Below are 15,329 nucleotides of genomic sequence, written 5' to 3' on the forward strand. Positions count from 1 at the left end.
CTCCATCCTGTACTGGCTAGTTTATGTCAACTTGACACAAGCTAGCATCAACTTAAGAGTGTCTCCATGTGAACAGGCTGTAAATCCTGGCGATGATGTAAAATCTTTAGTCCCAGCACTCAGGAGGAAGAGGCAGGTGGATCTCTGTGAGTTCCGGGACAACCTGGTGGATATAATGAAGTCAGGACTGCCAAAGCTTCAGCAATGATAACCCGAACTAAAGACGAAGCCTTTAGTCCTGGATGCAAAAAAGAGTGAGGCCATCTGGACGCAGGTCCTGCCTGAGTACCTTCTATGGAGAGACTGGTCCCTAGAGAGTGAGGGAAGATGACCTCAATGTATACCTCAGTATACCAACTTCTCTTTACCAGCCCCTACCCCTGCCACTCCCACACGCTGTATCTAAGCAGCCAAATGCTGAGAGACAGAGAGAGAGGGAGAGAGAGATGATGATGTGTGTGTCTGATGCTTGTATAGACCAAAAGAGCACTTAGGACCCCCTGTAACTAGATTTACAGACACTCATAAAGGCACTATGTGGGTGCTGGGATCCAAATTCTGGGTCCTCTTGCAAGAGAAGTCGATGCTTTTAGCTGCTGGGCCATTTCTCCTGCCTTTTTATTTTTAATTTTAAATGTGTGTGTGTTTGTGTGCGTGTGCACTCTTCTCCTGCTTGGCTTCCTGACTACTCTGGTGATAGCAGTTACCCTGCTGCTCCCTCAAAGGACCAAAACTGAACTGAAGCTCCTCTCTGGTCAGGCTTTCTGCCACGGCACTGAGGGAGCTTGTTACCACTGAGCTGTGTTCCCACAAAATTAATGCTGAAATCTCCAACCACCGCGTTGACTGTATTTAGAGACAGGATCTGTGGAGGTCAAGTTAGCAAGTGTTGTGCCCCTGGAAGGTGTTTGGAGTCTCCTTACAGCTTTTATTTGCATTTTCCGTATTGATGGTTGATGTGAGCTCTTCTATTTTCTTCTGGGAACCGGTGAGGTTCCCTGTTTCTTTTCCAGTTTGATTTTTAATTGTATTTGGGGGGGGGTGCATGTTAGCGTCAGATGCCCCTGGAGATGGAGTTAAAGGTGGCTGTTGAACTGCCTCTCGGGTTCCAGGAATTAAACCTGGATCCTCAGCAAGAACAGTACACACTATAAAAGCCGAGCCATCTCTCCAACCCTTTATTGATGTTTTAAATATTTTGTCTCGTTCTTATGAGTTCACATAACAGAAACAGGTCAGAATTTCTTGGGGCAGAGAATCATGACTTCTGCAGCTGATGGGTCTGTTCTGTTTTTTGGTTTTGTTTTACCAATGCCAGGACTGAAGTCCTCCACTTGAGGTAGGTAGGATCGATTGGCTGTAAGATGCAGCTTTAACAGAAGCAGGGACGGGCTCCATAAGAAGCTGTCTCACACAAGATTGGCAGAGTCAAATCTCTACACTGTCAAACGAGGTCAGAGGCGCGGAACACTGGACAGTGGGGTGATCTTTGGAAGCATTTTTATTTATCTACTTTGAATATGAGTACGCCATGTGCACACGCACCTCGAGAAGAACAGCCAATGTTCTTAAACGCTGAGCCACCTCTCCAGCCCAGGGACATTTTGTTTTGAGACAGCATTTGACTAGCTAGTCTAGGCTGGCTTTGAACTTATTCTTCCTGTCTTGTTTGCCCGAGTGTTAGAAGTACAGGCAAGCATCAACATGCTTGAGTAAAGAGAAATTCTGTAATGCATTGTGTTACCCAAAGTTGTTCTCTGGACACACACACATACATTATACACACACTACAATGTGGAGTGAATACATTGAGGACACTCAGTATAAATACCTTTTACAAAACATAAAAGACACAAGCAATGTGCTATTTATTTTAAAATACTCATGTGAATGTTGTTTTTAAATAAGTAAAGGAAGTATAAACAATATAGTTCACCAATAGAACACTGACGAGCTGGCCCAAGGCTGTGCGTTTAATCTCTAGTTCTTAGATAGATAGAAAGGTAGATGACATAGACAGACAGACAGACAGACAGACAGACAGACAGACAGACAGACACACACACACACACACACACACACACACACGATAGGTAGGCAGGCAGGCAAAGGAAGCCCTAAACTCAGAATAGTGTTATGTTTTGGTAAAGTGGGAGAGGAGGAAGGGGACAAAGGCGGGGGCTTCAGTGTAGTCATAAAGTTTTAATTCCTGACCTTGTGAAGGACATAAGAATTTTTACTCACTCTCTCTCTCTCTCTCTCTCTCTCTCTCTCTCTCTCTCTCTCTCTCTCTCTCTCTCTGTGTGTGTGTGTGTGTGTGTGTTAGTGTATGTTATGAGCCTTTAAAGGCAATAGCTTGTTGATAAATTGGAATGATGATTTTTAATCTTATGAAGCATGAAATTATCATTGATTTGGTGGTTCAGTTAGGAAACATAGTTTTGCCAGCCCAGCTGGGCTCTACCACAACCAAGAAGTACGGCAAATGAGACAGGTTTTGGTGATACATATTTGCCCAATGGGTTCCAGTGGGCTCGGCTTTAGAACTGAGCTACACAGAATGGTTCATCAGAGTTCTCTCCTTATGTTAGTGACTTTGAAAGACAAGACCTCGTGTAGCCCAGACTGGCCTCACTATATAGCTGAGTGTGACCCCTGATCTTGCTGCCCTACTTCCTAATTGCTGGGGTTATAGGTGTGCTACTGTAGTCAGGCAGATCCCACATCCTAAGAAAACGGGCTCAGAGGCTCACCTTTCCTAACATCCATCACCTGGCCATAGAAGGGAGAGAACTGTCCAGCTGTCCTCCCTTGCTCCCTAGCTGGCCTCCAACAGCATCCTGAAAGGTCTTGATACTCGAGACCCATGACCATCAGTCCAGATCTCCCCGCTGTAGTCTGTCCCAGGTGACAGATCTTAATCAAGTCAAGCATCAGACCCACAGAAAGTACAGCAGGAGAAACTCCAAAGCAGAGTAGCTCATCAGTGCATGGCTGTGACCCCAGCATGGCTGATGGTGGAGAAATACCCAGGCATGGGAGCAGGGGTATTTCTGAGATTGGCACGTCCCAGGCAGCTCGGCCACAGTCAATTTGTCAGCTGGAAAGGATTGCTGAGAAGAGATTCTGTGGATTATTAGAATCTTTTGTTTTCTCTTGTAAAGTTGTTTCTGTACATATATATTGAATAGAGATAAGCAGCGGTTCAGATATAAGAAAAGATGTTGTTCTCGGAGGTCTCTCGGTCTCTCGCAACTGTTTACCAACTCCTCCCTGTCTCCACAGACATGGAGGTCAGAAGCCCATCTTTATGATCCAGGACCAGTATGTGGCGCCAGGGTAGCTCCTGTGGCACTGGGATGGTTGCCAGGCCCGTGGCTGTTCCTTCTCAGAACTGGGAGGTGGGCGCAGAGAACAGGGGTGTGGGTCCCCAAAAGAGCCCTTTCCAGGATTTCCTTCTAGGAGGAGAGAAACTTGTGTTTCGTAGCTCTAAGGGGAAAACCTGGCTTATAAACTCTTACTCAGGTGTCTTCAGGTTCCTGCCACTGTATCCTTCCTGGGGGCCAGCTGATCTCTATACCCAGCCCTGGCAGGGCATACACTTGCGAGGGTCCTGTAATCCTCTAACATCATCTTAGTTAACTCAGTCCCTTCACATACTCAGCCCTGAGCAAGAAGTCTGAACATGAGCCCAGCAGTGGGGTAGAGGCAGAAGGTGACCCAAGTCCAGTCCTGAATGGTAGTCTCAAGTCAAAGTACATGTTTTCCATCTCCCACTGCTCAACTGCAAGTTTTCAGACCTTTTCTGCCAGCCCCTCCTTCTCTCCTCCAAGACCCTAGGAAGCAGCATTCAGAACCGTCTGTCCCTGGTGGGACCAATGCCCCGTCACTTCTCTGAGCAGAACAAAGGGTATGAAGATGGGCTGTTATCCCACGCCTTACCCCCAGGCCCCTGGTACAGTGGGAATGGTAGTTCTGGAAGGTGGGAACCTCTGTGACCTGTAACCAGTGACCAGGTAATGGTGAGATACCACACAGACCGAGTCAGAGACGGCTCAGTGAGGCAGACGGAGGGATGCTGGTTGGATTCCTCAGTTAACTCCACACTGTAGGTCTGACCCCACATTAGTTCTCTGTGGATACATCTGCTCTCACCCTGGTACCCTGGGTTTCTGGCCCCAAAGATACTGGAGAATGTTTATGCTGTTCAGGTCCCTCTCTTGTGAAAGGAGCTGCTTAGGCCATGAGAAGTGGCTAGAGTCCGGACCTATGGTCCCTGGGTCAGGGCCCTTTCATTTCTGTAACTCATGCACATGGTCCTACATTCCACTGATACCCAAAGAAATAGAAAAGTAATGCTTCCTTGTAGTAGAATAAGAATCATATAAATTCCAAAAGACTTTAGCAGGTTTTCTTTTCCTAGTCATTGTTTTTTTGTTTGTTTGTTTATTTTTTTTTAACCAGTTCGAAAGAGTCCTTAAAGCATGTCAGGTGAAAAGCAATAAGGATTAAAAGTTTCCATATAATTTCCTTTAAACCAACAAGTCTTTCATCACACACTTTCTACTTACTAGTCTTTTATATTTTCTTTGTTCTGGCAAACTCCCCTTTCCTTTTATCTCTTCCATCTGCCAGAAAGTTCTCACATCATTTAGTTAAAATACTGAGATACTAGTAAATTACTCGACTTTTTCACGATGACTTCAGAGGGGTCATCACTAGGTACTTTGTCCTTTTTGTCCTCTGGTTCACCCATCTCTTGGTTTGGATGTAGCAATAACGTTTTCTGGCTGCTGAGAGCTCTTAATCCTAGTCATTATCTCCTGAGAACTTTAAAAGAAAAAAAATGTAAAGCCTGTTCTAAGTTCATCTTAGTGAAATTTATTCCAAACAATACAAAAGTCAAGATTTGGTTTTATTTTTGCCCTTAAGTTGTCTAATATTAAGGTTGGATGAATATAGCATGCGCAGCTACAGGCTTTTTACATCTGGGATTGCTATTAAAAATGCTGTTTGTCCCATTACCCTCTCCTTAGTCCATATTTGTTTCTCTTACAGCAGATTTTCCTCACCTATTATACAAAGAAATTGCCATATATATTTTCATGTAATTTGATTTTGGAATTTTGTCACCTTATGTAGTGAGTTCTTCAAAAATATAATTTTTCCAATAAAAAAGAAAAGTAAGTCTCCTGCTAATATCCTTGGCCTGAAATCAGGGTGTAAAACCTGCAGAGAGAACCTGCCCAGGCTGTTCGTTCTGTCAGTGCGAGAACAGTTAGGGATGAGTCTCCATTGTTCAGATCTGCAGATGCAGCTTTTCAGCCTGCCGGTGGCAGAAAGCTCTCTGATACCCTAGGACACAAGGGCCAGTGAAGACAGTTGCTGGTCTGTGGATTCTGCAACCCAGAAGGGGACTCAGTCCCTCAGATAATTTTCTAAGGACACAACAGCTGGTACTAAATGCTGGAGCTCGGGAGGTCTTAAGTCTTGCTCTTGCCCTGGTGCTTTTGCTGCTGTACCAAAACAGCTTTTCACTAGAATTAACATCATTTAAAAAGTTAACAAGTCTGGGGCCAGGGAGATAGAACAGTGGGGAAAACGCACAGCAAACATGAGGACCTAAGTTCAGATCTCAAAAAACCATAGAAAGCTGGGCGTGGTGGTGCATGCCTGTATCCTCAATGTTGGAGACCATGGAGACACTAAACTCCCCCAGAATTTGGTGGCCAGCAAGTCTCAGTAAATGGTGGGCCCCAAGTTCAGTGAGAAACCTTGTTCCCAAATAATAATGTGGTCAGGCTGGAGAGATGTTTAGCAGTTGATAACACGTGCCCTTTGTTCTTGAAGGCATTCTGATTCTGGTTCCTACCACCCACACTTGGAGGCTCACAACCACCTATTACTCTAGTTCCAGGGAATCCAACACCCTTTTCTGGCCTCCATGGCCATCTACGAATGCACGGGCATAGATACACATACATGCATACATACATACAATAATAATAATAATAAATGTAAGAGGTAGGTGATTTTAGAAAGCAACACCTGACGTTCTAGCCTTGGGCATATGTGCACAAGCAAGTATAACATACATACACATGTGCACATAAATACACACCAAACAAAAGACCTTACAGGCCTCCCTAAGGAAAGCAAAAAATGGAAGTCCATGAGACAGATGCATGCTTGGGTCACATTTCCACAAGAAGGCCGTGGTTCTTCTTGGAGACACACGGGAAGGATGAGTTGCCTGTGTGAGAACCTTTCCCTGCAGACTGAAAGCGGGGGCTGAAGCTCAACTGTGGGAAGAATGGCTGACTGCCTCTCGAGGACAGCGAAGTCTCCAGCACCTAGACCCTCACTGATGTAGAACACACTGGTATGGGCTGTCAGTGTAACACTTGCACACATTCTCACTGGACACAGCGCATCTGCCAACGTCTAAAGAGTGGTAATCAGTAGCTGAGGACACTGAAAAGATCCTGAGTCATGGGTATATTATATGTTCAAAATATAAATAAAAATTAAAACATTCCCTTATTTTAAAAAATAATAAAACCACGAAATCAGTAAACATCTTCCCAGTTTCTCTGGGGGGAGGAGAGAATCACAGGAGCCTGGCTTTTGGTGACTTGCTCCTGGGGTCACAGAAAATGCACGGCGCCATCCTCTGTGCTCCTTCCTTTGAAGTAGGCTCATCTTGTCTTCAGCATTTCCTCCTAGGGATGATATGAAAGATGATTAAGGTTTTGTTTCTGATCGATATGGTCCCCAAGCCCTGCCCCCTTGGCAGCCACTTCAAGGATACCTCTAACCCAGGAGCATATAAAAAGGGCCACATCCTGCTCTGAGAACGACTCTGCAGTGCTATTGGCCTCAGACTGGAGTCTTGACAGGGCTGCAGAGAAGGACCATGGACTCCAAGAATGGTGAGTGAGCAGAACCCTCACAGTGCATCTCGGCCTTCTGGGCACCCTCTGATGTCCAGCCCTCTGATCCAGCCACTTGCCTCAAGGCATGGTGCCTGGGCCATTTTCCTCCTACCTAACCCATGGCTTGCTGTCTTATTCACTGGAGGAAACCAAACTTTCAGAGACACAGGAGTTCTGAAATTCCCACAGACACTTGTGAGAATCAGAGGAATGCCTGCCCACTTTTCACTTTGCACTCCCTCACACTGATCACATTTAGTTTCCAAGTGGGCCAGTAGGTGTGAACTCTGGCCAGAGTTTGAATTAAGGTTACTCAGTGGGGTCTGAGATTAAAGCTCAACAACTTGGTGGGATGTGTGAATCCCAGCCGCTCATTGGCAAGCTGAGCTGGCCAGTGACAAACTCTGATGTAGGGAACTGGAAACTGCCAGAGAAACAGCTCTCCTAGTGAAACCAGGTCTCTTAGAACAAAGAAACTCAGGCGGAGGAATGATTTCTGCACATGCCTTTACTTTTGCATTCAGCCTCTGTTTAAGTACAGTTTTTGAAATGGTTCAGGGTCTGAAAACCAGCTTCTTATTGGTTTGGCCTCAGGGACTGGGGAGACCTTGTTTACATACTTTTAGCTGTCCTGCTTCTGCCCAGGGCTTAGGTGCAGTCAAGTCTATGTGCAGGGGAGGGACTTGAGGAGTGGCTGATCTGGCTGGAGTCTCCTTCACATCCACCTGTGGAGGTAAGACTTGGAGCATGTCTGAGGCCTAGTGGGGCAGTGCCACTGTGGCAGTGTGAAGGCAGAGTGGTCTCTAAATCCCGAGAGTTCTGAAAGCAACTTCTGTTTCGTATTTACTTTTGGGGCTTCAACCAACCTCCATTTACCCGATTAGAGCTCCAGACACAGGCTATTTGTCCCACAATGGGTCAGGTAAGGAATGACTGCTTTGGCAAAGCGGTATAGTCTGAGTGACACTGAATGAAAAACATGGGTCTTCATAGCTTCCAGGCTGCAGACACTCTTCAGATGGCTGAATGCTTGTCCACATTCAAAGGAGGAGTACAGCAGGGTCAGGGGCCTGGTGAAGGCTGTGCTTGCTGGGAGAGTTTGCTGGTCAGAGACCGTTCAGGTTGAAGTTTACATACATAGCAGTGTGTCTTTGGGGTTTCTCAGCCACAATAAAAAGACAAGTCTATGAAAGTGCTTTGGAAGTGACTAAGGGCAACTGTGCTGGCTTGTTTTGTGTCAACTCAACACAGGTTGGATTCATCTGAAAGGAGGAAACCAATGAGAAAGTGTCCCCATTAGATCAGGCTGTAGGCAAGCCTGTAGGGCCTTTTCTTAATTAGTGATTGATGGTAAGAACCCAGCCCATTGTGGGTGGGGCTATCCATGATCAGGCAGTCCTGAGGTCTATAAGAAATCAGGCTAAGCAAGCCATGAGGGGCAAGCCAGCAACTAGCACTCCTCCACAGGCTCTGCATCAGCTCCTGCCTCCAGGTTCCTGCCGGGTTTGAGTTCCTACCTTGCCTTTCCTCAATAAACTATGACTGGGGATGTGTAAGCCAAAGAAACCCTTTCCTTCAAAAGCTGCTTTGGTCATGGTGTTTCAACACAGCAACAGAAACCCTAACTAGGGGGCAGGAGAGATGGCTCAGTGGTTAAGAGCACTGACTGCTCTTCTAGAGGACCCCAGCACCCACATGGCAGCTCACCACTGCCTGTAACTCTAGCTCCAGGGGGTCAGACGACCCTCACAGATATATGTACAGGCAAAACACCAATGCCCATGAAATAAAAATGTGTGAATAATAAAAAAGAAACCTTAACTAAGACAACTTGAAAAAAGATGGGGTTTCCGGGTCCAGCCAGCATGTTGAGGGGAGAACTATCAGGGAAATGGCAAAAGACTCCCAGCTCAGGGTCACCAATGATGGAGCATTGTGAGGAAGCTTAACACACTCGGCAAGTCCTCTCTTGATGACTGAGGACTTTCAGAGTGGTGAGAAAATGAGTCATTTCCTTAGGAACAACAACTAAATCACTAACAATAACAAGTAATAACTGGCCACTATAAAAGTTAGCCCTCTCCCACCGGTGGCTCCAACCCCTTCTCCAGAGGCAGGCAGTACAAAGTGTCTCCACAGTTGCATCTGCCATCGACAAATGCTTGTTACAGGAACAGGAAGTTTCTCCTCCAGTATTTTCAATCCTCTTCCTCGAACTTTCCTGACACTTCCTTCCTCGGCAACCCGGTAGACCTTGTCTTCTAGGGCTGTGTTTGTGGACGGTGTGTGCTTGCAGCCACTGCGTGTCTTCCAGAGCTCCGCTCTTCCTGAGTGCTGGTCCCTTCCACCCACCCTCTGACTCACTTCCATGTTGACTTCCGTTTCTGGAGACTGAGTTACGTTTCCTGGATGACCACTCTCTTTCATCTCGTTTGCTGGGTTTTTAAGAGACAGATGGGGGGGGGGCAGGGAAGGGAGAGGGGAGAGAACTATTACACATGTGTAAGTCAGAGGTAACTTACAGGAGTCCGTTCTCTTTCCACCATGTGAACTTCAGGTCATCAGCCTTGGCAGCAAGCCCCTCTACCCACTGAATCATCTTGCCAGCCCTTCACTGTTTATTCATTTACTTACTTACTTATTAATTTAATCTTCGTGTGCCTGGTACCCATTGAAGAAGAGGGCATTGGATCCCCTGGAACTGGAGTTATAGACAGTTGTGAGTTACTGTGTGGGTGTCAGGAACTTATCCTCTGTCTACAAGAGCAGCCACAGCTTTTCACTGCTGACCCATCTCCTCTGCTCTCTTCACTGCATATTTAATTTCAAGAACTTACTTTCAAATACGTCTGATAAATATTTTTAAAGTTTTTTTTCTTTTTAAAACCTTTTATTTTATATGTATGGGTGTTTCCCCTAAATGTAAGTCGTTGCATGACTTGTGTGCCTGGTACCCGAGGAAGTCAGAAGAGGGTATCTGATCCCCTAGGACTGGAATTACAGATGGTTGTGAACTACCATGTGGGTGTTGAGAATCAAACCTGAGTCCTTGGAAGAGCAGGAAATGTTCTGTACAACAGAGCCATGTCTGGGTTCCCCCTCCCAAAGCCTTTTTGAATTCTTTACATTCCTACCGGTTTTTAACTTAGATATGTCATAGTCCAAAGTCTCTAATGTACTTTCTTTTGGGCTGGATGTGGGATGAGACAATTTGAGAATCAGTAGCCATGGTCTCCAACTCACTTTGGCAGCCTAGGCTGACCTCAGACTTCCACCCTCCTGGTGTGGGGATTACTGGATGAGCTGCTGTCTGCTCTAATCTTTGATTTTTTGGGAGAGGCAATACTGTGGCCATTTCTGTGGAAATCCTGTAAAACCCTGTCTGAAGTGAGTTTCTTTGACGAAGATTTGACATTTTTGCTCTAAATCAGTGATATCTTTGACCTATGTACCTAGGACAATAGTTTACGCTCCCAGTTTGAAGACATCCCAACCCTCTCTCCGAAAAAAGAGGTAAGATTTGGAGAGCTTAAAAATGTCTGTGTTCAGTGGAACTCCTGTGCCCACAGCAGCTTTATACAGACTCTAGGAAAGCCCAGTGGCAAGAGCTGACCGAGGCCTCAGAGGGGCCTGAGCACAGTGTCTTAGGACTTCTGTCTCTGTGATAAAATACTGTGACTGAAAGCAACTTAGGAAGAAATGTGTTTATTTCAGCCTACAGCTTTCAGGACATACTCCTGTCATTCCGAGAAGTCAGTGCAGGATCCCAGAGACAAGAGCTGATGCAGAGGCCATGGAGGAGTGCTACTTACTAGCTTGTTCCTTGTGGCTTGCCCCTACCACCTTCTAATAGCACCTAAGACCAGAAGCTCAGGGGTATTACTGCCCCACCATTGAAGGCACCATATGTGGGACTCACTCATGACGCTCTGAGCTTCAACAGGCAAATCTACTTCTCTGCCTACCATCCATAGCATGTGTGGTTTGTTCTAGGCCCAGGCCAGCTCTGCTCCACAGCTGCTGCTGTTTTGGATGGCTCTCCCATGTACTGACATCTCCGACATGCTCTGATGTCCAGTGCAACTGAGCTCAACTTTCACTAATAGTTTCTCTTGGGCTTCTCTCCATGGCCTCGTCAATTCTGAGGTTTTTCACTGCTACTGAGACTACACCTTCACCAATGGCCCAGCCTGGCCTTCTGCAGTGGCATGCCTCAGCCAAGCTTCACTGACTCTGTAAGACCCAAATTGAGTCTTATCTACCTAGAGGCTCCTGTGAATGAGACGAGAGATTGGAGATCCATGTAAAAGCAAGAGGTTTATTAGTCCAGTGCACTGGGGTGGCCTACATTCCAGAGGAGAGGCAACCCTGAACTTCTCGTTAGTACAGTTTTTATACATTTTGTAAAGGGTAGGCTATAGCGGTGGTGATTAGGCATGCAAGCATTGGTGGGGTCATTTGACTTTTAAGGCGATTGGCTGCTGCCGGCTTGAACCAAGTTGGGGGTTCTCGGCCCACACTCCATGGGCTAAGCTGTGCTGGGATTTCCAGACCTTCACTCCAGGGTCTATGCCAGAATAGGGGTGGGTGTCTAGATAAGGTTGGAACATTTCTTCCTAGGAGGAAGGGCTGCTTGCTGCTCTGGAGACATTCCAGGGACTGAAGTTAGATAAGATTGAAGAAGCATTTGTTCTTGGGGAGAGGGGTTACTCCATGCCTTGAGGCTGGTGAAAAATTATTAGCCTTTTTTATTCAACCCTTTTATGCCTTCAAAACCAGTACTAGCTGGGAGAATCTTAAGCTGTCAGACTCAACTGCCAGCATGAGATGCAGCTTTCACCCCATCTAGAGCACAGGTTCTGTGTACTTACCCTGAGGAAAATTCCCAGGTTTGTGGTCCTCAGTAATGCTGGTCTCTTCTTCTTTTGTTAATTGGATATTTTTTAATGTACATTTCAAATGTTCTCCCCTTTCCTGGTTTCCCCTCTGGATTTCTCCTATACTAGTCCCCCTCCCCCTACTTCTATGAGGGTGCTCTCCCTCCCACCACCCACTCCCTCCTGCCTCCCCACCTTGCCATTCCCCTACACTGGGACATTGGGACTTCACAGGACCAAGGGCCTTTCCTCCTGTTGATACTTGATAAGGCCATCCTCTGCTACATATGCAGCTGGAGCCACGGGTCCCTCCGTGTGTGCTCTTTGGTTGGTGGTTTAGTCTCTGGGAGCTCTGGGGGGTCTGATTGGTTGATATTGTTGTTCTTCCTATAGGGTTGCAAACCTTTCATCTCCTTCAGTCCTTTCTCTAACTCCTCCATTGGGGACCCTATTCTCAGTGCAATGGTTAGCTGTGAGCATCTGCCTCTGTATTTGTCAGGCTCTGGCAGAGCCTCTTTTTAATTGCTACAACTCTCTTGGCTCCAGCTAGCCAGTATCGATTATCCCAGTAAAACAACAGTTTTAATCCAGTGTTTCTGATCTCTTGTTAATCTTCAGCCCCAGGTGACCAAAACCACAGACTCTTAATTCTGAATATCAAATGGCCTCAACAGAGTCTTCACACCCTTCTAAAATTTTACAAGCCAGGCCTCCATCATCTGCATTTCTCTGAGCTTTATCCTACAAGTTCTCAAACAGCTCATCAAGTGGTTTGGACACTCAACTCCTTCTCTACCCCAAACTTCCAATGTCCTCCCACAATGATTCCAGAAACATGCTAATCTCTCACAGTGATACCAAACTCCTGGTATCTATTTTTGTCTTTGTTAGGGTTGCTGTGATAAAACACCATGACCACAAACAGTGTGTGGGGAGGAGGCTGATCATTTCAGCTTACAACCCTCGGGTCACAGCCCCATCACACAGGGAAGTCAGGGCAGGATGTGATGCAGAGGCCATGAAGGGGTGCTATTTGACCTGCTTCCCACAGCATGCTCAGCCTTCCTTCTTATAAAACCCAGGACCACCAATCCAGGGATGTCACTATTCCCAGTGAGCTGGAACCTTCCACATCAATAATCAAAGAAAATCCAGGTTTCCCCATAAGCCAACCTAAACCTAGGGGGAACGTTTCTCAATTAAAGTTCAATCTTCCAAAATGACTCTAATGTGTGTCAACGAGACATAGAACTAACAGCACACACAGGATGTCAAATAGTTATAATAATGTCTGTTATTTCTTGTGGCACAAGCTACAATAAACAACCATCAAATGGAGAAAGGGTGTGTGGTAATACCAGAAGTTTGGTCAGTGGGGCCATACAGTCTATGTCCCATTACTCCCATGACAAGTGACCACCGTTATCTGTTAGAAAGCTCATTAGGGACCCAACGTCTTGATCAGCCAAGTAGCCTCCACAGAGCACTTGCCTAGATCTTAGTTTTCTAGAAAGAGATCATATATGTTTGTGCAAACTAAGGGTACTGTGCACCCTGGGGTTCTCCAGAGGAACAGAACCAAGATAATGAATGGCCTTTTAAATAATTTTAAAAGGATACTTATTATTTTGGCTTACATAGTTAACAACCCAATAGCTGCTCAGTCTGGGAGACTAGATGCCTCACCATTCCAGGCTAGCATTTGAGGTCTGGAGAGCTCCTAGACAGTTGCTGGTTCTGTTGCCAGTTTAGAATGGTGGCAGCTTGAAAGTGTCAACAGCATAGCTCAGTTGTCAGGAACTGGGGCTGAAAGTAAGCAGTTTTTCCTGGGACCTGCTTCTGTCTGACTGCCATTGGAAGGTATCATCTACATTTAGGGGTTTCTCACCTCAAATAATACAATTTAAAAAATCTTACATATTTGTAACATTATGATCTCTTAGTCGACTCCAGATCCAATCAAGTTGACAATTAAGATTAACCTCATGACATTCAAGTTCCCAGATGCCAACCTTGCATGCAGGTCTTACCAAGGAGCAAAACTTCAGCCTGCTGTAGTGACTCTTCTTTATAGTCCACCTCCTGTGATCTAGGCCACAAATTCTACATAGCAAAGTTGTCCTCAGGAGGGTCCTCACCTGGACTACATACAGTGTTCTCTGCTGTGCCTGCAGAGAGTCCCAAGTTCAGTAAACAACCTCATCAGCCATAGCAGTCTATCGTAAAATGCCTCTCTCAGCTTACACAGGAACTCAAGGGATCAAAACCATCACAGCTCAACTCTGGCCAGTGAATGGAAACCTACCTGGGAGCCACCTGACCCATGCTGACAGGGAGAAGGTGCATGCTGAAGACAGCCTAGGGCCAAGTTCCTCTCTGGGCGCAGAAACTGGGCAGCTCAAGGGTGTAAGGTTTGGTTTAGCATGTGGTTCTAGAGAGAGATGCTCACAGAATAGCCAGTCACAAACTTCTTTTTTTTTAAAATTGGATATTTTCTTTGTTTACATTTCAAATGTTATCCCCTTTCCTTGTTTTCTCTCTGGAACCCCCCTATTCCATCCCCCTCCCCTGTCTCTATGAGGGTGCTCCCCCATCCACCCACTCTCTTCCTGCTCTGGAATTTCCCTACAATGGGGCATCAAGCCTTCACAGGACCAAGGGCCTTTTCTTCCATTGATCCTGATAAGGCCATCCTCTGCTACATATGCAGCTGGAGCCATGCGTTGCTCCATGTGTACTCTTTGGTTGGTGGTTTGGTTCCTGGAAAATCTGGGGGAAGGGTCTCGTTAGTTGATAAGTCACAAACTTCTGCATTATCGACCTCAATGCAGAGAACAGTGAGGTCCAATAAGATACCAATTAGACCTGGGCAATGTGGAGAGAGTCTGTAACCCCTTCCCACAGAGCCGTGTCTCTAGGTAGCTTCTGCAAAAGCTATAGAGGAAATGGTAAGCCCTTTCTGGGTGTAGCCTCACCCTCAGAAGGGTGACCCCAGGCATCAGCCCAGGCAGAACCACGTGTGCATGAAGGGTTTCTGCCAGGTGAGCCTGCCCATCCTGGGAAATATGCCATTGAAGACCGAATAGCCAGCTCTGTCTTATCTGTCTTCAAAGGCATCCTTGCAAGACCCCATTTTTCTAGCAGATGGAACAGTCAGCTGTGAGGGTCACAGCCTTTTGCAATGGAGGAAATTCAGGTTCCGGCTGTACATCCGGACTCTGCAGAACATTCATCCTGAATGCTTCCCCTTGGGTCATTTCACCTCATCAGGCAACTGCAGTGTAAGCCTGTGCTTCCCAAGGGGTTCTAGATCCACAGACACATTGATTCTAGAAAGGCCACTTCGACGTTGCTGTCTTCCTTTAATAGTCACTGGGAGACAGCCATTCTCCAGCTTAACTTCAGGACCATGTGAACCACCTTCTTCCCTCACATCAATGTAGAAGTTCATCCCGACAGGTTTGATAACTCACCCAGGTGCTTCCAATACATTGAAACTGAGAACTAAGCTTCCATC

The 15,329-nt window shown here is 46.2% G+C and overlaps 1 protein-coding gene across 1 annotated transcript in view; it reads left to right on the plus strand.

Moving 5' to 3' along the window:
• Positions 1-6,916: 6,916 nt before the first annotated feature.
• The window catches only part of TGM4 (transglutaminase 4), a gene marked incomplete at both ends in the record, with an annotated part of 33,129 nt that continues 24,716 nt past the window's right edge, over positions 6,917-15,329 (plus strand). Inside the window, one exon of the mRNA XM_080934704.1 lies at positions 6,917-6,932. Coding sequence (XP_080790830.1) covers positions 6,917-6,932 — 16 coding nt within the window. The remainder of the gene's footprint in view (positions 6,933-15,329) is intronic.

The sequence above is a fragment of the Micromys minutus genome, assembly GCF_963924665.1.
Source record: "Micromys minutus genome assembly, chromosome: 21".
NCBI lineage: Eukaryota > Metazoa > Chordata > Mammalia > Rodentia > Muridae > Micromys > Micromys minutus.